Below are 22,940 nucleotides of genomic sequence, written 5' to 3' on the forward strand. Positions count from 1 at the left end.
TGTTACCGGAACTTGCTTGTGTTTTGCTTAACGAAATAAAAGTTTGTAAATAAAACTGTGACACTGGACCCATATATAAGGCATTTGAAATTATTACAGAAATATAAAAACATGTTTAGTTTTGTATATACGCTTCTAAATGTATGTATTAATTTAGTTTTATATGGAGTATTTTCATTTATTATTCTTTTTTTTTTTAAAGTGCATTTTATTTTGAAAGCCATGACCGGATGTTGTAGCCGCCGTTGCTGGTCGCTTGACAGCGCGTGTCACAGCTGGGTGTCTGGCTCGCTACAAGTTGGGCAACAGCGGTACGTCGGGAGCGAGCAAGTTGCTGCATGGATTTCCCGGAGCTGCACATAACTTAAGGTGAAGTTTACGTTTATAAGACAGTCCTTCAATGGATTGTGTCTTTATTTCACACACACCACACTCTCTTGCGCTTGTTTACGAGGCATACATCAAACGCGGCACTTTGTTGCTCACCGGTCGCGATGCGGGTTAAAAACTTATTGAATGTATGTGTCTGCTTCACAACGGGCTGACCGCGTCGACACCGCAGACAACGGGCTTTTAAAAAAAATTTCGACCCAAAACGTCGGCGTGTGTCGTGCTATCGTTTTGAGTCTTAATTCATACGACGCCAGAAAGACAGCTGAGCCGAGCTGAAAATGGAAGTGTGTGATTGTGTTTGTGTCTGAGCCTGCGGCTGGACGGTGTTTGCTTAGCCGGGTCCAGCAGCAGCAGCAGCGGGGGCAGCAGCAGCAGCAGCAGGGGCAGAGGCAGCTGCATGGTGCTTTCTGGAAGTTTTTCCACTCTGCGTCGTCGACTGCAGCTCTGCCACCAGACTCCCTGCACACTGATGTGGCTGCCAAGTGCCATGGTGGCACTAACTTTACGAGCTTACCGACCGATATAACCCCTTTCTATCCACACTAAAGCCTTCGTCTAATTCGCTGTAAACATTTGGCGCTGTGTTGGCGAGCACCCCCCGCTGCTCTGACACATGGATTTATGGAGGAGGAGGAGGAGGAGGCGATTCAGGACACCCTGTCTGGAAAGTTGGTGCTAAACTATTCCAACTGGCAACGACATGATAATTGATTCCTGTGTTCTTATGACATTGTTATATGTGTTGTTGTTGAACAGCATCATGTTTCTCATGATTTTGTTTCCTGCCTTTACATTTGATTGCAGATTTGAAATCCTGCTTTGCTTAAAACCACTTTTTTTTTTTTCACGTTTAAAGACTGAGTCACTGACTGCTCATCCATTATTTCCATGTGGGAAACGTTTGCTTCCTTGCTGCAGAGATTACTCACTGATTGAGTTCCTGCTTGTTTTAAAAAAATCACCGGAAAACAAGCTCCTGAAATGTTTTTATTCCCAGTGATTACCTTTACATTACAGTGACACGCTCTCTTCACTTATCGTGCGTGTTGATGTCTATATTATTGATGTGTTATAGCTATTTTTTGTAAAAACAAATAATAGAACTATTATTCATTTGATAATGAAGTGAAATTCTCCGAGGGCGACGCTGCATTGCTTTTGCACCATCACAAATCCTTTTGCCTACCTTCCTCTCACTTTCTAATCTTAATTTCTGTATCTAGACAATACAATGTCAGGAATGTAAACTACGTTTTCTACTAAGTGAACTCCTTCTCTAAGCAAGCTGCAGTTAAGAGCTAAAAGTTTCTTGTTTTGGACTTTTTGTGCTAGATCCTTTAGGATTCATAAACCACTTTAAAGAAGGAAGAGGATCAGAAGGTTAAACAGCTCTGACCCACAACAGAGGGACTTTTATTGTTACCGTGACCGCGACTCTGCCAGCACACAAAGACCTCTTTCCCTTCTCCATGGACCACTCAAGTGTGTTATTCATTCTAGCCTGGAAAATAGACTTCCCCTCAGCCCTGTTGGCCCCTGCTGCTCCTCTTCTCCATCTACTCTTGACATTATTTACTTTACTTATAACAACCCTCAAACTAACTTATTTCACGTGATCTGTTCAACATGTCCTCTGCTAAGACGTATACAACCGGTTGTCATGTGAGTTCCCTGCGGTGTGCAGCTTTAACATCATCCAAAAAGTATGAATACTGATGATCAGTGACTGGCAGTCATTATGATCAGACTGTCTAATCTCATAGCAGCCACATTCTTTGCACTCTCTGCTTTCTCCGTGTTGCCCCAGGAAGGGTTTGTGCCGCTCTCTGCGGAGCTCATCTGCTCCACTGTGACAGAAATGCTTCTTCACCCAGGATGCCGTGGCTAGACCAGCTGGCTGTCCTCTGACTGCTTTCTGACAGTCTAATATACCCCCAAGCCAAGCGCAGGATAATCACCCACCATCGAGGACACCAAGCTACTTAGGCTTTGCAGTTTTAATCAGTGGTAGGCTGTTTATCTCCAGCTCGGAGTGCTCTCTCTCCACTTTCCATTTGTACCTGCACTCTAAACGAATCACACTCAGCTCTTCTCTGCATATGTCTTTTTTTTGAAGACAGGTGTTGAATTATGTGCGTGTTTTGTTTGTTTTGCTACCTCTTTGTAATGGCAAAGGGCCTAAAGACCTTTTGCTGGAAGGGTTTTTTAGACTGGGTGGGGGTCCTTTCTCTTAAGCTCTGTGCCCTCTACAAAGCATTGTGTGCTGCTGTCGCTCTCGTATCATGTTGTAGCCATGAACAATCACAGGTATGCAATCTGTTCAATGGTTGTCTCTCACATCAGAGACGTGCAGGAGACACCCACTTCAGTGGGAAAGCACTGCTTTATGGCTCTCATGACAGTCCTGTTTCTTGTACATTGCTCTCAGGTTTCAGGTAGCTTGTGGTGCTTTTATGGCCTAAACTGTGTTTTTTTTTTTTTGTGGGCGTCATGGGTTATTTATCTGAGTTGCTGCTATGCCTCAATTTTCTGCATTATAAAAAGTCATTTTTACTTTTCTGATTTTCTGTCTGCAGGAAATTAAATGAAATCTAGTTTGCACTTAAATTGCACCAATTGCCCTGGGGTTTTAATGTAATCTGAGCTGCTGGCTTCATATTGACAGAGTCCACGCTGGCTGCCTCTATTTCCTTTGTCTCGGCATGAACTCTGAATTAGCAGGAGTTTCATTTCTCAGATCTGCATGGTGTATTTTGTTATTATCTTTAGGCAAACATTCAAACCATTTGGGCCCTTGTACGTTTACTGCTGAAGTGAATGTGTCCCGTAAGCACTAATCATTGTAAAAACAGTGAGCTCATTTGTTGAAACAGGAGGTGGGGAAAGAAATGGTAATGGTAAAAGAAAGCTGATGTAGAAAAAAAGTGTTTTTTTTTATATTTCTGTATAGAACAACAGACACCAATCAAGAGCAGGACAACACCTGCTCCCAGGCTAGGAAAAATCTTGCAAGTGCTAGAAAGAACATTATTAGGACCACCTTAACTAACAACAGGGGAAAGGGCAGAATATTAAGCAAGCTGTCTGCTTCCTGGATCTCTCATTGACACAAAGCAGAGGAGCGCAAAGGTTTTTCCCAGCTCTCTGCAGGCTGCGGGGTCAAAGTCCAAACAGTTTCCCTGTAATAGTGCTCCACAGCCAGCTGGGCAACGGAGAAAGAGTGCTTGCAGGCTCCCCTAATGGGCGAGAGCTAAAAGAAAAGATGTGAGCTACCCTACCACCAAGGAATGTCACCTCCGTGACACTGTTATCATTCAGCTTTTTTTTTTGTTTTTTTGTTTTTGGCATTTTTGCCACTTTCTCACAGTTGTTGCTGGGAATGTTAACGCCTGGTTGCCTTTCATGCTATGATAAGCAGGATTTTGATGACTGAAACTTCAGTTAAGCAACCTTGAGCATCATACTAACTCATCTCTCTCCCTGTAGCATCATAAACTCGCACATTCAAATCCTCTGATAGGATGATGTCCGTGGTTGAGCGTCTGTCAGGATCAGAGTCTGTTTGGACCACTCCTGGGATCATGGCTAACTTTAACTGGTTGAGAGATTGAAGTAATATTCAATTCAGGCATCTAGATTGTCTGTGTTGTTCTTTGAGTGTCTGGTCTGATTAAAGACACAAATATTCCCCATCTTCTCTTCAGCTTGGCATGAAATCGCTCCGTGCCAAAGTGTGTGGGTGCATTGGCAGCGATTCAGTTCTCCACTGACTTGCTTGGCCAACTGCTTTTCTCTTTAATTCTGATTTACTGTTCTCTATTTTTTGCCATTCAAACTTAAATGCACTGTAACACAATGGGTGAAGTATGCCAACTGCACAGCACTTTCTAAAAACAGAATCATTTAGTAAATTATGGGAACATGTAGGCCTAAGTGGTGCTGGCAGTAGTGACCGTCTGCTGATGTATATCTTTCTCCTGTCATTGTCAAACACAAGAATAAATGATGGTAGGATAGTGTGTCTTCTTCAGACATTACAATCAAAATCAATGCAGCTACCATGTATGAATCTGTATCCAAAACATCTTTTATTTTTGTCTTGGTGTGTTCACCCGAGACTGATCTCAGAACTCCTCGTCTCTTTCCATACATTCATAAATTGGACCACACATTTAACTCGTACGACTGTGCCTTCACCTCTTTTTGTACTGCACGGGTGTACTGGTGACTCTCCACTCACGTCTTTGCATTAATTTGATATGCAATACGATGTTTTGAAATTTGGCTGGTGTTCTGTCCGTTGGCGTATCTGCACCTTTTTGCCTATTTTAAGCCACACCAATGCATCTGCTCTACCACTCACAAAATCAGGACCGCCCTTGAGTGACTTTATTAGGGTTGCTGATAACATTGCTGCTAATGTGTACTTTTCTGCATACAGTATGTGGAAAAGTGACAAAAAGGTGTATTTAAGTGCAACTAAATGCTCAAACTACTTTTTTTTCAGATGAAAACCAATGTAAAGGAGTATTTAGTAGTGCTGTTGATTGATTCAGGTCCAAATATTGACATGCTGTGCTATAAATCCTCCCTTATTAATTCTACCCAGGTACTTTTTGACAAAAGCCAAGTTACTCATAGCTAACATGACAGCTTGGACTGATGGGCCAACCACAGGGGAATGGCAAGTAACTGCAACAAGAACACCTTCGGTTTCTTTAGTAGGGATGGGCATTGAAAACCAGTTCCAAGGTGTCTTATTCACTGGAATCGATTTCCTTAGAGCTCATCTGAAGTTCCAAAATAATGACATCAAACTTGTGTGTTTACTCTGCTGACAACTTTCAACAAGAAGGAGTTGTGACAGAGTTACGCCATTACTTTCCAACCCACATCAAAAACCTTATCACGGGTAAATATCTAACAACACCACCAGGAATAGTAGATCTATTCATCTGAATCAGGAAAATAGGAAAAATGAATTCCATTGAAGACAGACTACCAGTATTTCTCAGGCTAACTGGTTCCAAATTAAACACCTGTTATGCAGTGGTGGTTTGGCAAACCTATGTAGGCCTACTTATACTTTTTTCCACACAGAAAATTGATAAGGAATCAATAAAGAAATAAACAACTAATTAGGTTCGATAAGCAGAATTGATGATAGCATTTGGGGTCGATAAATCTTTTTATTTTAAAACACCCTGTCTTTTAATAGAAAACATCAACTGGTCCGCCGATGGGTAATTCTCCCAATTCCACACAGCTGTGGAGTTTGCGTCCCGCAGCTTGCTGGTGTTTCGGTTTAACAAGTGACCCTGTTAACTGCCGACTTTCAACCTACCAAAAATGTGGTGGTAACGCATTTGACTGAAATTCGGCAGTGAACAGGGTCAGTCATTAAACTGAAACACTGTCGGACACAGGAGACAGGAGGAGAGAGCGTGCTCATGATCAGTACAAACACATCTTTGATTAAATATTCTACTAAAACGACACATTTTACCCCACACAATGTCTTTTGCAAAAAAGAAAGCCGCACACTGCGCTGTTGGCCACCTAAAATCACCACAAGGGAAATTCTTTCACCACGACAGCCCGAATGGCAGCACTTACTTCCTTTTTCGCCAAGACAAAACAACAGATTCAAAAGGCTGAGTCAGTTTGCGTTCAGTCTCACACCCCCTCTGCTAGCCTAATTCAATTTACTGACTTTACTCATTCTTGCCCACAACGTATTTCTGGTTCAAGTGTGGAGGAGGACTGCGTGGCACTGAAGGCAAAACAGCCTCGGGTCCAGCTTTCACAGAAAGTTAGGGTGACAGACGGCAAACGAGCCTATCACTTTTCCGTAATTCCCCATAAATGAGAAGCACTACTTTGAGTGTTTGACATGGCAGCTACACAACAGTTAAAGTCCAGATGAGACAAGCACAGGCCCTGGAGCAGGGATAATACAGGCTTGTCCTCAGACATTTTCCCATGGTGATAAGAACTTGGCCAGATGTTTGCAATACATATTCACACCCTCTCCTCTTTGACTCTGGGAGTCCTGGAGAGTGTGTCAAGTGGCAGATCTAGAAAGAGCAAATCTGGAAAGGCCATTAATGTGCCAAATTATGAATGACCCTGCCACCTCCTGATAATTTCTTACCGAAACTACCAGGAAACACCAAGCCAATGGGGACAGCGAAAGGTTTCCAACTTGATTTAGCCCTCTTTGAAGTTTGGCCTTGTGAATGGGGAAAACGACGTATTATGAGACACCACAGTGTTCTCTTTCATGTAGTAAGCTGAAAGGGATGCTATTGAGTGTTTGAGGGAGTCCTTTGATATGTGAGATGCTCTGTGCCTTGTGAAAGGATCAAGCTTATGATTTGAATCAATATGTGTGTGAGTGCTTTGATGCCTGCTCCTACCAGTTCAATGTTTTGTCAGAAATGTTTCGTACAGCGGCCTTAGGGGATCAGCCATGATGGGTCCCCGACGGTCGCTACAGCTCACGTGTGTGTGTGTGTGTGTGTGTGTGTGTGCGTGTGTGTGTGGGCACTTGCTCATGCACACATGCATACAGTAACACACAGACGTTAATGAAATTGCTGTACCACCATAGATGGTAAACAATGTCCCGATTGTGAACTTGTTTTGGTGGTTCGATATCAAGAGGATTCAGAAGACGTTAAAGTGCAGGAAAGGAACAATTTGTCTTCATTACAAGTTTCTTTTGTTGGCACGCTTTTCATCTTTTAGAGCTGATGACTGACATTTCTTATTTTCCCACAAAAGCCCAGAGTAGCCTTCCTCCTTTTAGTCTGCAGTTATGGGTTGGGCACACAAAGATTGTAATGTTCGTAAAAAGCCTTTTGAATTGTGTAATTGTGTTTTTATGTTTTCAGAGGCAAGGCTACATTTAAATATTACAGTTCCACTGCAGAGAACTTTATGACTGTGGGCAGGATGTTTATTAAAAATAATTTAAATGTGTACGCACATAAGGGTAAGCATATGTGTGTATGGTGTGCGTATGTGTGTGGCTTTATGGCTTTCTGTGTATGCTACTAGTTAGAGAGGGGGAAGAGAGGACTTTGCCCTTCTCTTCCATCCCTTACCATCTGGTTTGTGTAGCATTTGACTGAGGCGTTAATCATTGTGCCTTGGGGCCACTCTTGCTCTGACAACAGCTGGAAAAGGGAGATGGACCTGTTGATGTCCGTCTGTCCTTATGTCTGTCAGTCCTCTAAGCACTGCTGTATTAACTGTATCAACTGTATCCACGCAGCTGGGAGGTTCATGACCTTGGCATTTCTGCAGTAGTTTCTTAAGAAACAGCTGGAAGGGCCTCCCTGGCACCATTTCCTCTCTTTGTAATGTCTCTTAGCCATATAGGTCGCACAGTGCTTCTATACTGATGTTTTAAGTATTTTCAAGTTTGCTGACTTGCCTTTTATTTTAAGGAATTGCACCACAAATGCTGCTTGGAGCGTCCGTGTGGGTTCGTGTGGGGTCCCCCTGTACACACTAGATGGGATAGAGAAGCAAATTGGAAGCTTGTTTCGTGTAGAGCGGTTATACATGCCATTTTCTATCTTTTTTTTTTTTTCTTGTTGTTCAGCCAAACACAACAAACAAAGGAGCTCTTCCTCTTGCTGTCGTGAGATTGGAGATGTGTGGAACAAGGCTGCATGTGCTGACACCCGATTATAATATGCCAACAAGTCCACAGCTGAAAGCATCCGTACTGAAGTATAAACAATACCTCTGCTGATGTTCTCTTCCCTGCAGCCAAGTTGGCATGTAAATGAGACCTGGTTACGTGGACTTATTGATCTTATATACTCTAGCTATAAAGCTACATAGACCATTATACTTTATATAAAATTAATGATTTTTGCCAAAACTCTAAGGCACAGTCTCGCCTGCTTTGATAAATAACTCAGTGCCTTGCATCCGTGGCTACATCACAAGGCAACATGTCAGAATTTTGACACTTTATCCCAAGACTGCAAATCCATGTGTGATGAGTGCAAAGACTGAATTAAATAGCAGCCAACATCATAAAGGTGTTTGACATCCTTTGGTGTGCATCGTATGCAAATGGGTTCTTTCTCATCATCACTCAACTTTATTACATTATAACAGTCTTTGAAAATTAGCCGTTATGGCTAACACAGGCACATTTGTATTGGAAAATTTAGAATATCACAGTCAATATTAACATTTCAATATTAATCTAACTAATATTATACTAACTAACTGTATTAGTCGCAAGATATACCACTCCTGGGTGTGAGAGACATTCCTCCTCCCCTAAGAGTTCCTCCATTGTTTCTAATAGCATTTTCAGTAATAGATTGTGTTCTTCAATGGATACTTTAAATCCATCTCTGTCTGAACCCTATGAGTGTTTTTCTGTTGTACAATAGGCCGTGCATGTTCCTGTAAGGACACCTCTTTTCTCAGTGGCTTAACACACGTTCTACAGTGAAGCTGAGATCCTGCCAGTAAGTAATGCTCTCCTTTTTAAAAGCAGTGCTCTTTTACTTGCTGTTCATGAAGATACATGTTCACCTCTTAGTCTAGCAAGTGGGTCTAGATGAAGTAAAGAAAGATTGGTTTGTGGTTGTGATGAATGAAGTGATTCTTCATGTTTGTTCATTAACATGTAAAATAATTGTATGAAACTCGCTCGCTCGATTATTTGTGGCAGACTTTTTACCTTGAAAGTGATAAAAGAGGAAAATGACTTGAACTGTTTGTTTGAGGAAAAAGCCATTCACAGTCGGTGTGTTGTTGTTGCTCTTATTGTTGTTAGTAAGATCTTGTTGACAAAATTATACTTGAGGTACAGTTGTGTCAGTTATTATTTCACAGAGCAGAGGCTTTTACCACCTGTGATAAAAAAGCATATAATAATACCAGATACTGGTGGCATCATCGCACAGTGGAAACTATATTCTGTGGGAAAAACCCGACACATGTCAAAATCTTATTAAAGAGTTTTAAAAAAAAAGTGTCACAAGTCCTGAAATTCTGCGCATTGGAAAAACCCTACCAACGTATGTTTGCTTGTTGCTTCGAGCTCAATTTGCTCAGGCACAGGAACAAACGTGTAAAAGGTGCAAAGGGGAAGTAACATCGCGTGCGTCTCTTGGTGCAGCTTTATGGATCGATTCATAATTGCATTTTCATTATTTATGATACTATGGCAGCTGTGACAGTTATGTGGCAGTGTGCAACAGATGGTCCTGTGTAACTAAAACACTGATTATGGGCTTCTTAAGCCTTAGGGGACTATACAGAACAGTCTTGTGCCATCTATGCTATGTCCTAGTAAGATAATTCCTGCAGAATGTTAACTGTCTGCTCTTAGATGGTCATTTGGAGCAGTGTTAATCGTGAAGACGCTACACGTTAAAAGCTATTTGGTATGTATAGAAGCTCTTAGTTTAAGCATCAGCATCACGTATTTACTTAAAGGTTAATTTGCTAAGGAAGCACACAATGAGTGATTGATCCTTGCCGTCCTCCGTGCTTTGTATAATGTGGATGACATTTAGGCTTTATTGGGACCCTGCTGCTACGCCAGGAGTAGTGGCCCTTGAGTTCTATTTCCAACACACTGTTTTGGTTTCCTTGGTTTATCAAAGCAGGGAGCAGTGTGTCGTAGCTTATTATGGGCATGTTGGGTTTGGCCAGCGCTGGAAGAAAGTGGGTTAGTGGAAAAGGCTACCATGCAATTAAAACCTTCTTTGCCTTCCCCCGAATGCGTCTGCATCTTTAGCCAAATCTGTAGTCAAGCACACACCCCGTGTAGCCTAAACAATAGAAACATCATTGCAGCACATCAAAACGGTTGGAGATGTGTACAGTTTTCGGTGCAGTATCATTTTATGTTGCAGCGGAGACATTTCTAGAAAGAGTCGTCAGCTGGTTGGGGAAAGCAAGTGTCTGGTATGTGTGGAACTTGATTTTTTTTTTGGGGTGGGGGTTTGGCTGCTGCGTCTGTTATTTTCATTGTATATTTCATTATTCTTACTTCTATTGAGTGTTCCTATACTGACACTGACACTGAAAACTGTTTTTCTTTTGACGTTTTCCATCCCTAGTTAATTATTAGGCTACCAGGAGGGTGTGTTTGAGACATGCATATTTATACTTTGGGTGGGTAATTGCACACCAATGACAAACTATACCTTTGTCAACTATTTTTAAAGGAAGGGAGTGTGTGCTAGTTATGTCCCAGATTTATCTGAATGAAAGGTTTGCGACGAGTAAGAGATATTCATCCAGACACAGAGGTCCAAGCTGAGCGAGCGAGGCCGGTCTTTTCTCCAAAATGGGATTTTCAGAATTCTCTTAATTCTAGGCAAGCCGCTCCTGTTGCAGAGGGGAAACGCTGCCAGCAGCCACTCTCCGCTCTCTGTCTTCATATTGATCCGACTCTGGACTCCAGAAATGGAGATTCCTTAAAGCCAGCCGTAGTGTAATGACATTACTGAACACCCCACACCCCCCACCCACCCACCACTAACCACCATCCCTATTTTAGATCTCCCTCCGCTCTACTCACCCCCCCCTTTCCTCTCACTGTTATCTAATTAAAAGCTTTTCTATAGAGGGTTGGTCTTGGCCTCCAGGCATGGGGTACAGACATGGCAGTCAGCCGGGGGTGGAAAGAGAGAAAGAGTGTGTGAGTGCGCGAGTGTATGTGCACGCGAGCGAGCAAGCGATTGTCTTCGCAAGTGTGCATGTACGCGTCTACTCAAATAGGCTTATTGCTGGCCGAGCTGGTGAACCAGGAAAAGGGTTAAAGCAGTCCATGGACATGCGGTCATGCAGGAGCATGAGCTTAACTAAGACTGGGCTGCAAGAAAGGAGGTAATGAGAGAGGGTGGGAGAGCTGCCCCTGCCCTGATAGGCAGCAACATGATACTGGATCAGGGGGTATAATACAGAACTTTTAGGGAGTGGTTATAGATAGTGAGAGAGAAAGGATGGGGGGAGTGGCCTCAGTGTGGGGTTGTTAGATGATATCAATTCATTCTTTGTCTCCTAACTGCCTGTTGTGCTCTTATTATACAGCACAGGTGAGCGTGCCTCTGTACCATATTTCAGGTCAGGGATTTACGCTGAATGTTGTCTTTAAGACAAAACCTTGAGGGCAAAACAGAAACTAGCCATTTTTTTTTGTGACCGTTGCAGACATAAAGCGACAGGATTCCTCAAGTGCTTTGGGATTTTCCCAATTCCCACCTTACAGGCTGAGGCACAGAGGAGAGGGAGGGAGAGAGGGAGGGAGGGAGAATAATGGGAGGGATGCAGGGGAGGTGGGCTAAATAAGAGAGGAGGGAACAGGGGACACAAAAAGCAGCATGATTAAAAAAAGAGTCAGACTCTTGAGCATAGAGTTGAAGCAGGTGGTCAGAAGAGTCAGTGCAGATATGCTCAAAGTGAGAAGAGTGCATTGATTGGATAAGGAGTGTGAGCGAGTGTGCGCAATTTTCAGCAATGCAAGTCTGTAGGTGGAGCGTGGAGCTTCGCTTTTTTGGCTGGTGAGTATCATTTTGAGAAAGAACTCCTTTGTGGCTCAGCATGTTATTGTCACACTTTCTCTTATGCTGTCTTACCTAAATATGTGGAAGGTCGTAGATCCAAAACAGAATTGCATAAATGTCTTTTGTAATAGCAGATCCACACATTCCCAGTCCTGCATTTGGGGTTTTTAGATGCTGTCATTCAGCCAAGCATGATGAATTTCCTCTGAATGTGATGAGCTCACTGTAGCGTAGAAAATAAAACTGTAACTCTGTACTGTGTGCGTGCGTGTTAATAGTAGTGAAAGGTCAGCTGTCTCCTTTCAACAGAACGTCAAATTGTAGCCAGCTTTTGACTAAAAAGTTCTGATGAAACCTTTCATAATCATTTTTACAAGAATGTTCTTTGTATTATGAAATGAATGTGCATGAAAGGGATGCAGGCAAGCCATTCTTTAAAAATTGTAAAGTAAGCCCAAACAGGTTGATTCAACACCCTGATATATAATACATTATGTATTATAAACATGGTTTTCTTCATAATTTGGTTTAAAAGACAAATTGTTAAGTTTAAGAAATTCATAAACGTCTACTGCGAGTAACTGAGCAACAATTTCTGATGTGTCACGAGTTAGTTTGAATATTTCATGCTCATATGTTACAACATAGTGGTAATCAGAAATACCATCTCACAGCAGTTAAATGGTTGTTCATCAAACCTAATTAAAATATTTTGACTGCTCTATTAACTAAATGTAAACACACCTGAATGTGTTTGAATGAAAACTCATTAGCATTTGCATTCCCTCTTATTAGTCCTTTCACCTTGGCACAATAGGTTTTCAGTGGCTGGAAAGCATCAGTCCGTGGGGAGGCACGTTATCAGCCACATTGACTCACAAGAGGCTACACGGCTGAACTCTGCTGCTCTCCATTGTTAAGCTGTTTGCATGGAGCTGTATGATAACAGTCACCTCCCTGAGCCAGAGCTGGCTTCATTCTCTGGTGTGGACAGAGGCGCAGGCCTCCCTCAGTTCACCCTCTGACTCACAAACACACACACACACACACACACACTAATCCTACACCAGGGCGACCCAACCTGGCCCACATTCCTGTCATGTTCACCTGATAAGTGTGATGTGTGTATGTGTGTGTGAGGCTATCTGTGTGGATCCACTGTAGCCGCCCTCAGATAAGCTCTGATACTTTCCTGCACTTGCTTGTCCAGGTTTTGGATCTGGAGTCCAGAGAACTGCTGTTAAAAAAAAGTAGTGTTAGGATACTCCAGTGTTATGAGTAAATTACTGAATTTGAATGTTGACATTGATAATAGATTCTCCAGTAGAATACACTGCTAGTGTTGCTCTCACAGGAGCCATAAACTATTAGTTTCTTTTCATCGTTTTGGTCTGTGGAACTTTAGGGACTTATTCTGAGTCATCGTCCTAATTAGATGCAGGGATGGAAAGAGCACTTCACATTTTGGCACTGCAAAGTGTCATTAGACCCTCCAGAAATAAGACAAGGTCGTCTTTCCTGCTCCATTATAAGATCTACATCTTTCCATCGTAGCTTCACTTTTAAACTGGTGACAGGTTGACTTTTCATGCAACTCGGCAGCATTGTACAGAGAGAGAATATTCGCAGCAGACAGCTTTGAAATGTTAGGTTGGTCACATGATTTGTGGTGAAAGGCAGGGTCAGGGGTCACAGTGACGGATGTGGGTTTAAGATTACAGGCTGGGGGGTAGGGTCAGCATGGTCAGGGCTGCCTTTCAAGTGAACAGAGGCAAAGCACAAATCAAACACTTTTTATTGAAGTACGTTAAACAAGTTCCATGTTATTATCCAGTTGTCAGTAACAGAAGGAAACAGTCAGGATAAAGGGAGCCGGAGGTCTGATGGTGTCCTCATCTGGATGACAAGCCATTGAATGATGTAGAACACCTGGTAGAGATTAGAAGAACAAGGTTTGGGAAGAATGGTAAACATCTATAAATTAAAAATTGTACTTTTATTTAGGAGCATACCAGCTTTTTAGAGTGAATACATACAAAGTTCAGTGGCCAAATTTGCATGAATTAGATGAGGTGAACAATCGCTAAAAACCTGGGGGCAGTTGGAGAGTGACAACTGTGAGTCTTTAAAATTTAATATAAAATTTTAGTTTAGAGTTTAAGCCCTGTACGGTGTTCATTTTAGGACATCCTCAGATCTCAGACTCAGGTGTCAGACTCAAAACGGCCTCATCCTCACACAAAACAGCCTAATCCAAAATGGCCTCATCCTCACATGAAACGGCGTTATCCAAAACGGCCTCGTCATCCAAAACGGCTTCATCCTCACATGAAACGGCGTCATCCTCACATGAACCAAGAAACGAATGCGAAACCGAAACCACACGTCATGACAGTCAACTTAACACACACAATCATAGCTGGTTCCTAGTCTTCTAGCAAATTCACATGAATTGATGAGAATAGCTACAATATTGTTGCTGTTTAGGCTAAATAAACAGACCAAAATAAATACTAAATAATTTATTTAATAATTTAGAATGAAAAATCATTTGACTGATGAGACGTGTGGTTTCGGTTTCGCATCCGTTTCTTGGGTCATGTGAGGATGAGGCTGTGACAAAGGTTTTTCTGAGACTGGGTGACTTTTAGGCGACTCTGATGCCTTTTCGTTTGAGTCTGACACCTGAGTCTGAGATCTGAGGATGTCCTAAAATGAACACCGTAGGCCCTGCTAGTATTTGAATTATCAGTGTCTTAATGAGAGAGAAGACCTGAAGTACTGAAAGCAGGCTAACTGTTGATTGGTAAGAAGTGAAAACAACCAAAATGTCAGCTGATGTCTAAACAATGGAAGTTAAAATACCATTTGACAACTAAGCACTGTCATTTTAAAGAGTAAGAGATAAATGCAATTATATGAGTGAATCACAAACTTTGAAGGCAAATATAAATTGAGGCCAGTGATGCCTGGGTCTTCCTGTGACCTCCACAACAATGCTAATCTGCAATGCTGAGGTAGTGATATCATGGCAGCATTGTAAGCAGTGCAGTGTTCATTAAGAGCTGCTCCATCTCAGCTCTTTGGGTTATTCAGGGAGCCGAGAAGGAGAGCCACAGAGTTAGAGAGGTTTTACAGGAAGTAAGCCAGGGACAGCAGTCAGCATAAAAGCCTGTCCTGCTGTCCTTCTGTGCTGATGGTCAGGTCCATTAATGTGCAGGAACTCAAAGGGAGGAAGGCCACAGTGCTGCAGCCATTCAGCTCGAGCCAAACTCACAGCCCAGACCCTCCTGCTGAGGTTTCTGCAGCCGCAGCCTCGACTGTGCCTGTGGCTGTGATGTCATCTCGAAGAAATTCCCTTCTCTCTTCTCCTCCAAATCCTGCTGTCTGCTGGGAGACCCCCCCCAACCAATGACACACACACACACATACACTTTCTATATCCTACCATGTATATGAACGCTGCATTAATAAAAGACTTGGAAATGGACTTGATACCTCACTATATCACATTACTCTCTCTGGCACAATGTATACAAAGCCTGTTTTGTATTGTAAGAATACCGCTCAGAGTCATTAGGACCGATTTTTGGGGGGCCTGCGGCTGAATAGGGCTTGGTAATGGAGCAGTGGGAGAGCTAACAAAAGCAGCCCCCCCCCCAATCCCATCACCACCACCACCAGCACCCCTCCTCTCAGCAGCCTGGCTCATATTGTAGTGTTTAAACACGTAAGGTGACAAGGAGAGCTGTTTGTCTAACTGTGTGTGCGTGCATTTGTGTGTCCAAGGCTCTGGGAAGACGATAAAGGGCATGACTGGAATACATTGTAGAGTCAGAGGTGTCATTAAGCGAGTGGTGGAATGACTGTGTGGGTTGCCAGTGTGTGTTTCTCTCTTCCGTCCTTAAAAAGCAAACTGTTCTGCTTTGTGCCCATCATTCCACAGGCATTGCACTGGGTAAAAAGTACTGAAACAAATGTATTTTATTTTTATGTTTGTCTTTGAGGTGGATAAATGGGCTGATAAAAGCTTCTCCGCACTATTTTCACCGTTTCCATTTATCCCTGCTACAGTCTTTTAGTCCTTCCGTCCTCCTCCCTCGCCCCTGTGCTAACTCTGACTTGCCACCGCCACTCGGGTCAAGACTTAAGCAACCATTCAATTTACAAAACCCTGGAATCCGACTTCGGGCAGGCGTCCAGACAAGCCGCGGCTGCTCGGGTGGACAAATCAGATTTCTCTATTCTTGCCACTGGGGGCCCTTCTGTTTTCAGTGAGAACGTCTGACAGAGAGTCAGCTGGGGCTGCAATAGAAAGCATTTACTCTGGTTATGCCTTTATGGTTCTGAATCTTAGTCGTGGGCAGATATGACAAAAGGGTTCCTCTTAGAATGCAGGTCAGAGACGAAACTGACCTCAGGCGTTGAGGATGGATAAGGAAGAAATGCTTGGGGGGGGGTGTAGTGGCCAGACAGGCCGTATGGGCAAAGGCTGGTCCCCTGATGGGTGGCTTTCAGTGTGCCCTGGCTGGGTGGGAATGAGATCTGACGGGTGTGAAATGGTCCTCTCTCTCAGTGACCCAGGCCCCAGCTAGGTCCAGCCTGCTAACACTGTCTCTTTGTCCTTGAGATCCTCAAAGAGCCTGTATATCAAAGGACTCATAAAGACTAAGCTGGGAATGTATGAATGCTGTAGGACCTCTGGCATCAGTGATGACATTCACTTAACTTTTTTGATAATAACAATGTGAACAGCATGAGAGGTTTTAAACGGTCGTTGTAGGTCTGGGATGCTCAAGGACAATGATGTGTGCAAGTGGTGTTGAACTAGGAGGTTTAAGCTCCTTGGGACATGAAACTCCGGAGTTGATAAGAGACACTGTTTGTTGTCACGCCCCATGCCACTCTAGTATCTTGAGAAAACAGTATGTCATCTATTTTGTCCTTTTATCGTCTTGTTCAGTACTGTACATTACCCAACAAAAGATTTTTTTCAGTCCCACAAGGTACATTTCCTTGGAATGCTGTATGCATCTGATTAGATCACTTACTGAGCTGAGCACATTTCTGTGATTAAGTCTTGTTGGAGATGATGACATCCATTTCATTTGCTGGGAGAGAACAGATGGGCAGCATTGGCAGAGAAATGTCACACCAAATGCAAATATAGCACCTTGTTGTTTCTGTGTTTTGCGGCTGTTCTGACTGTTCTTGCTCTTTCCCTCTGCTTTAAAAGAACGCACACCTCATTGGCGGATGATGACGATATCTTGGTTTTACTTTTTGTTCTTGCTCGCTAGAAACCCGACAGATCTCTGCATGAATGTGCACAGATTTGAGGCAGTCTGCTGAGCAAACACGTCTTCATTTAATACAGCAGTCTGTTTAAATCTCTAATTTTGAAGGAAAAATGCACCTAATTCCTTCAGATAAATCTCAGTCATTTCAGGTCTAAAATCAGAAAAGTAGGGTTGGATTTAGAGTGAACAGTGAGAGGATGAAGACATTGTGTCTTTACAGTAAAGCATGTAATGGAGAATGTCAGCTATTGTCACAGGTAAAACGATCCTTCAATGTATGGTTTGTCAGTGAAGGGCACTGTGTAGTTCACCTTGGTGTTTTGTTTGTCTTGATACACAAAGCCTAACCTTTGGCTTCAGCCCATCACCTTGACAACACAGTTCATGACTTTGTTGTCACTTTTCCCGTATCTGGCTCAACAAAGCTTGATGTCTCGAGAGCTTTCGTGTGAAAATATACTGTGTAATATCATCCCTCTCACACGTGACTTCATCTACCTCCTGCTTTATAGCCTCTTTTTTTCAAGCGCTAAAGACTGTCTCAGGCGCTGTCAGCTGAACAATGGCAGTAATCTCCATTATTTCTAGAAGGTGGACTCGCATATGTGACTAAAACTGCAATCAGAGCTACATATAATACATATGATGGACAAGGACAAGGAAAGGCAGTATCTTAGATCCTCCCACTAATACTATAGTTATTGTGGAGAAGGGAAAGGGAGATGTAGTAAGTAAAGAAATGGGGAATGAAAACTAAGACTCCTTTCTTAAAGGTTGATCTTTCAAACCTCTGTTGTGCATTTTGAGACTTAAAAAATACGGTTGAGCAAAGCAGCAGGGGAAGAAAGAATTTTCTTGGCAAAATGGTTTGGTGTGTTTGCCACGTCACTCCAGCTGACTCATCTCCTCTGTCCGCCTGTTGTTGTTCCTGACGTCCTGTGAAGCTGCTGGTGTAGGAGCTCTGAGAATGCTTAATATCATATCTTTGTGACTGTAGCTGCTATTTCGTTATTTTGTTTCTGGAAAATATGTTGGACTCTGTGTTGTGTTGTCAGAAAGCCGATATTCCCCTATACAACCTGAGGCCCCTGACATCCAGGTGTGTAGTAACCTGGGAATGACCTGTCTAACATAGCATGCCAAAGCACTTACTCATATTTTTACCGGTCTGAAAGAGAGACAGTGTGAAAGCTGTGTCACATTTAGGGGTTTGTTTCATTTTGCTGTTGAAAAGTTGCTGAAACTTTCTTTCCATTTCCTCCCTGCTCTTCAGATCCAGAATGCTCAGAAGAGGATGAATTCTCCAGGTCATCTGAGACATCCACGCGTCTTTGCCGCTGTCCCTCCCTGACAGCCCTACTGTCCCACTGGGGCACCATCTGCCTCCCCACGCTCCACCCCTTGCCCCTGCCCGGGTCCCTACCCCCTCCTCTGCCCCCCAGTAGTGGCCATCCCAGAGGGTAGGAAAGGCGAGCCAGCCCCTGTAAATATGCATGGATGGAGGTCTCAGTGGCATCTTGTCCTGCTGAACTCCCTGACCTGTGGCCTGGAGATCTGTGTGGCAGCTGGGATCACATACGTGCCCCCACTGCTGCTGGAGGCTGGAGTGGAGGAGCGCTACATGACCATGGTGCTAGGTAAGGGCTTGGTAAAGACTAAGGAGGGTGCGGGGAGTCTGGTTACCCAGGCTTCTTTGCAAAACATGTACACACATACACACTATAAGGTCATAGTGTGTCTGTGTGTACATGGTTTGCTTCTGCCTAATTCTTTCTCTAATATATATTTATAGTTTCATCATCATTTCCCTCTGTCCCTTTCATTAAGCATGACAGGAACACACACTCTCAAGGATAGACTGCATAGCTTCAACTGTCTCTTCTGTGGCTTGTTTACAGACCACACGAGTGATTGTTTCTTGTCCAAGTGTTAAAAATTAAAAAACCCTTAAAAGCCATTTAAGCATTTTGCAACACTTTGTGTATTGTCATAGGGCTGAAAAGAAATACAGTTTTCCTCTAATCTGTCTGAGGGCTTTGTTTGCTGTGGCTACATTAAAGTGGTAATACAAATGGAAAAACTACTTCATTAGTTGCTAATGACATGATGAGAAATTTTGTAAATCAGGATAGACTGTACCCCCCGAGGCCTGCTGTATGCTTTGATACACGCAGATGTGACCTTGTCCAGTGGAGCCAGCAAAGTTTGTGTGTTGCACAGAGGTGTAACTACGCCACAGGGGTCCTGTTTTCTTTCCCATTCAGGTCATAAAGACATAATTGCAGGCGTTACACAAATCAGTGGCCAAATCACCTGTTGTTTTGTTGAAGTGGTAATCAGGCGCTAATTTAAAAGCAGCAGGGGGGGCAAACTGCCGGAGGGAGAGTCACAATCTTCAGACAGACTGAGACATAGTGTTGCTCGTTACAATATGACCATAGTGTTACACAAGACATACCAGTAAAGATCATAAAACCATTGTCACAATATGAGTAAATAAAGAAGCTTTGTTTTGTTTTTACAGGGCAGACACATGAGCCTGCTCACTGAATAGACTATAGCTACTAAAGTGTTTACAGCATGAGCTACTTTATAATGCTTGTTCCTTTGGTTTTTATTTAAAGAGTGCATAAATACGGATATCTGTATTGTCTCATTCCAGCTGCACAGAGTAAAATGCTTGACAACTGAGTAGCTGTACCCTGTATTACTGTTGACAAATGAGTGTCAGACACTGACTGGAATTGAAAAGCTGTTCTCTGTAGCCACCTTTTAGAGACATGCTGTTAAATAACACTCTTTGGTAAAAAGGTGCAGCAGGTTAGAATGATGCGTCTGTCTTCCTCTGACATTACTCTTAAGATAGTGTTGCACCTTACTGCCAGTGAAAAGCGAAGGCAACAATCAGTTGGAAAGTAGAAAACAGTGTTTGGCTGAAAGGATTTGTGAGATTAAATATTAAACAATTACACCTTAGACGGTTAAGACAAAGCGTAAATATTGTTTCTACTGCAAACAAAAGCTTAAAAAAAATTCCATCTGTTTGTCCTCAGGGAAACCGTTCAAACAGAGATGTGACAAATATTTTCTCAGTATCATCAGTCATTAACTGCTGCTGAACCAAAAAAACAACAACATGATTATTATGTTTTTCATGTAAAAGAGGCATTAATCCAAGTGTATGGTAATTTTGAGGTTTGTAATTGTTGAGTCATCTTGCTATGGTTTGTAATCTTGGGTGTTTCATTCATATTATCTTTCACTTTTAACATAAAAAAACATTTTTCTGATGTATCATTATTATTTTTTTTATAGTTAAGTGCGCCATCATATCCAGGAATTCTGGGAAGAGTCATGAAAACTAGCCAAGTTTGCTCTGTGTGTTAGTGCACTGCCTCGTGCAAAAGGATACACACCACAACACTCTGGAGAACGTGCAGCTGATGACCACACCATTATGTCTGGCTAACGTGTAATTCAGTTTTCCCTGTGGTTTTGTACTTGTGGCTTGTGTTGCTTTGGACCTTTCAGTCTAACAATAGTGTGTAAGAATTTACTGAAATTATTTGGAAGCCATCTTAACGCGAACATTAAAACAGACAGACTTGTTTTGTTTTCTTATTGTTTTTTTTGTTTTTTTGTAAGGCCAGTCATGTTTGGTGCTCGCAAATTAGTGGCATGTGTGTACTGTACATACACACTATTAATATCACCCATATGGTATATATTTGCACACTGTAACTGAGTTTACTTGTAAGCGATGTGAATAGTTGCCTTATCCTGTCAGCCCAAATGGCATTCACATGGTCTTCACTAAAGGAGTCTCTTTGAGACATTGTCTTGTGACTATACAGATGATAGATACAATTCCACCGGACCAAAAAGCTCCGTGCGGATGACAGAAGTGACTATTCAAGTATAGAGATTAAACAATATACACTTCTACTCTTCTGTTTTTGGAACAGCTGCTGGTGATATGGAGAAAAATGATTTCATTGTAGGATTCCTCTCAAACAGCCTGCACTGTAAGCCACTCTGGAAATGGCATTCAACCTAATTTTCATCTCCCTGCCTTATAATGGAGTGTCTGAGTGTTATTTGAATGAAGATAGATTCTGTATCTTGGGAGCGTTAAAGCTAATTTCCCCAAGCAGTAGTGTCAGTTTCTCAGATGGCTGCTTTCTTCTTTATCTAATAGCCATTTGTTGGCTGCTTCATCCCCCAGTTGTTACTTTCTTACTCTAGTTTCCTCTCTGAGCGGAGAAGATACTGAGGCGTCCATTACGTTTGTTATTTGAGGAATATTTAGCACTTTGTGGAATGTGGCACGTTTTATATTAGGTAGGATTGTGTGTGGTGTGTGTGGGTTAGGTTAGATGCCACACTGATTAATGTGTAAAGCAGAGTGCACTGTATTCATATATATATATATATATATAGATATATATATATATATATATATAGTATTGGCAGGGAGAGTGTCTTTGTGAGAGACAGTAAGTCTTACAGCTGTAGATGGTGAGGATTGTTATGATGAGCCTCCACAGCTGCAGCAACAAGAAATGTGATGGAGTTGCTGACTGCCTGGCTGCAACCGACTTATCTGTCTTTCTTAAATTGCCTGCTTGTGTCTTTGTCTTTGTCTGCGCTTGTTTATTTCCCTGCTTACCTGTCCGGTCTTTGGAGTAGTCTTCAATCTTCAGACACCAGAAACACTGATGCTGTCTCTCTGTCTCTAGGTTTTAGTCACTTGTCAAACTGTACAAAGGTTAATGGTTGTTGTGTGTACCAGTCATGCTTCTTTGCTGTGGGGTTTTTGACCCCTAGTGGCACTGTAGAGCAATGTTTTTGATGAAGAGGTCCCTGTGCTGTCTGTATTTTATGTCTGTAGCATTAGTACAAATGTGAATTCTCAATATGGCTATATAAGTGCCCTAGATTAGAAACATTAATTGTTAACAAAATCATGGATGTCTGTAATGAAAACTCCACAGGGTACCTTTTTAAATGCCAAACTGTAACCTCAAGATTGGATCGGGTTGGATATTGTGTCAGAACATGGTGCGTTTTAATTAGCCAGACCTGACCGCGTGTGGAGGATGAGCTCAGGGTGTATTACCTTCAACCAGGCCATCTGTGGGAAGCATCACTAGCAGACAGGGATGATGGCACACGAGGTTCGATGGCACAGCAGTCGAGGAGGACTTGACAGGACCAGTAGAAGGCAGGCTGAACACCAGTCAGCCAGCCCTCAAAGTTTGAGATGGGAGATGTTTGTGAGCAGGAGTTAAAAAAACATGTCAGGAGTTGTATTGTATGTAGTATTTTCACCAAAACCATCTTAGTTAGTCTTTCCACTGTTCTAACAATCACCAACTCTGGTTTGGTTGAAATAGATAGCCTCTTTCTCTTCTAAATATTCTGTTAGCATTGTCTCTGACCCCTTTTCTGCATCCCTGGTTCTGTCCACAGGTATTGGTCCAGTGTTTGGCCTCCTGTTCATCCCTGTGATTGGCTCAGCAAGTGACCACTGCAACAGCAGTTATGGAAGACGACGGCCTTTCATCTGGATGCTGTCTTTGGGAGTCCTTCTGGCACTTGTCATCATTCCGCACGCTGATGTACTGGCGGCACGCCTTGCATGGGGTGGGCGCACCCTCCAGGTATACCTGTTTATTGCTTGTGATTGTTG

General features: G+C 42.6%; 1 protein-coding gene across 2 annotated transcripts in view; it reads left to right on the plus strand.

Moving 5' to 3' along the window:
- The first annotated feature begins 250 nt into the window (after positions 1-250).
- The window catches only part of LOC104922118 (solute carrier family 45 member 3), a 28,511-nt gene continuing 5,821 nt past the window's right edge, over positions 251-22,940 (plus strand). The window contains exons 1-3 of one of the 2 annotated variants that reach the window (XM_010734863.3): positions 251-369; positions 18,522-18,885; positions 22,721-22,911. In XM_010734863.3, the coding sequence (XP_010733165.3) occupies positions 18,738-18,885; positions 22,721-22,911 (339 nt within the window). In that variant the 5' untranslated portion in view covers positions 251-369; positions 18,522-18,737. Of the gene's footprint in view, positions 370-11,801; positions 11,946-18,521; positions 18,886-22,720; positions 22,912-22,940 lie in introns of those variants that run through there. The other variant, XM_019279587.2, reaches the window with a different exon arrangement.

This window comes from Larimichthys crocea, chromosome XXI (genome assembly GCF_000972845.2).
Source record: "Larimichthys crocea isolate SSNF chromosome XXI, L_crocea_2.0, whole genome shotgun sequence".
NCBI lineage: Eukaryota > Metazoa > Chordata > Actinopteri > Sciaenidae > Larimichthys > Larimichthys crocea.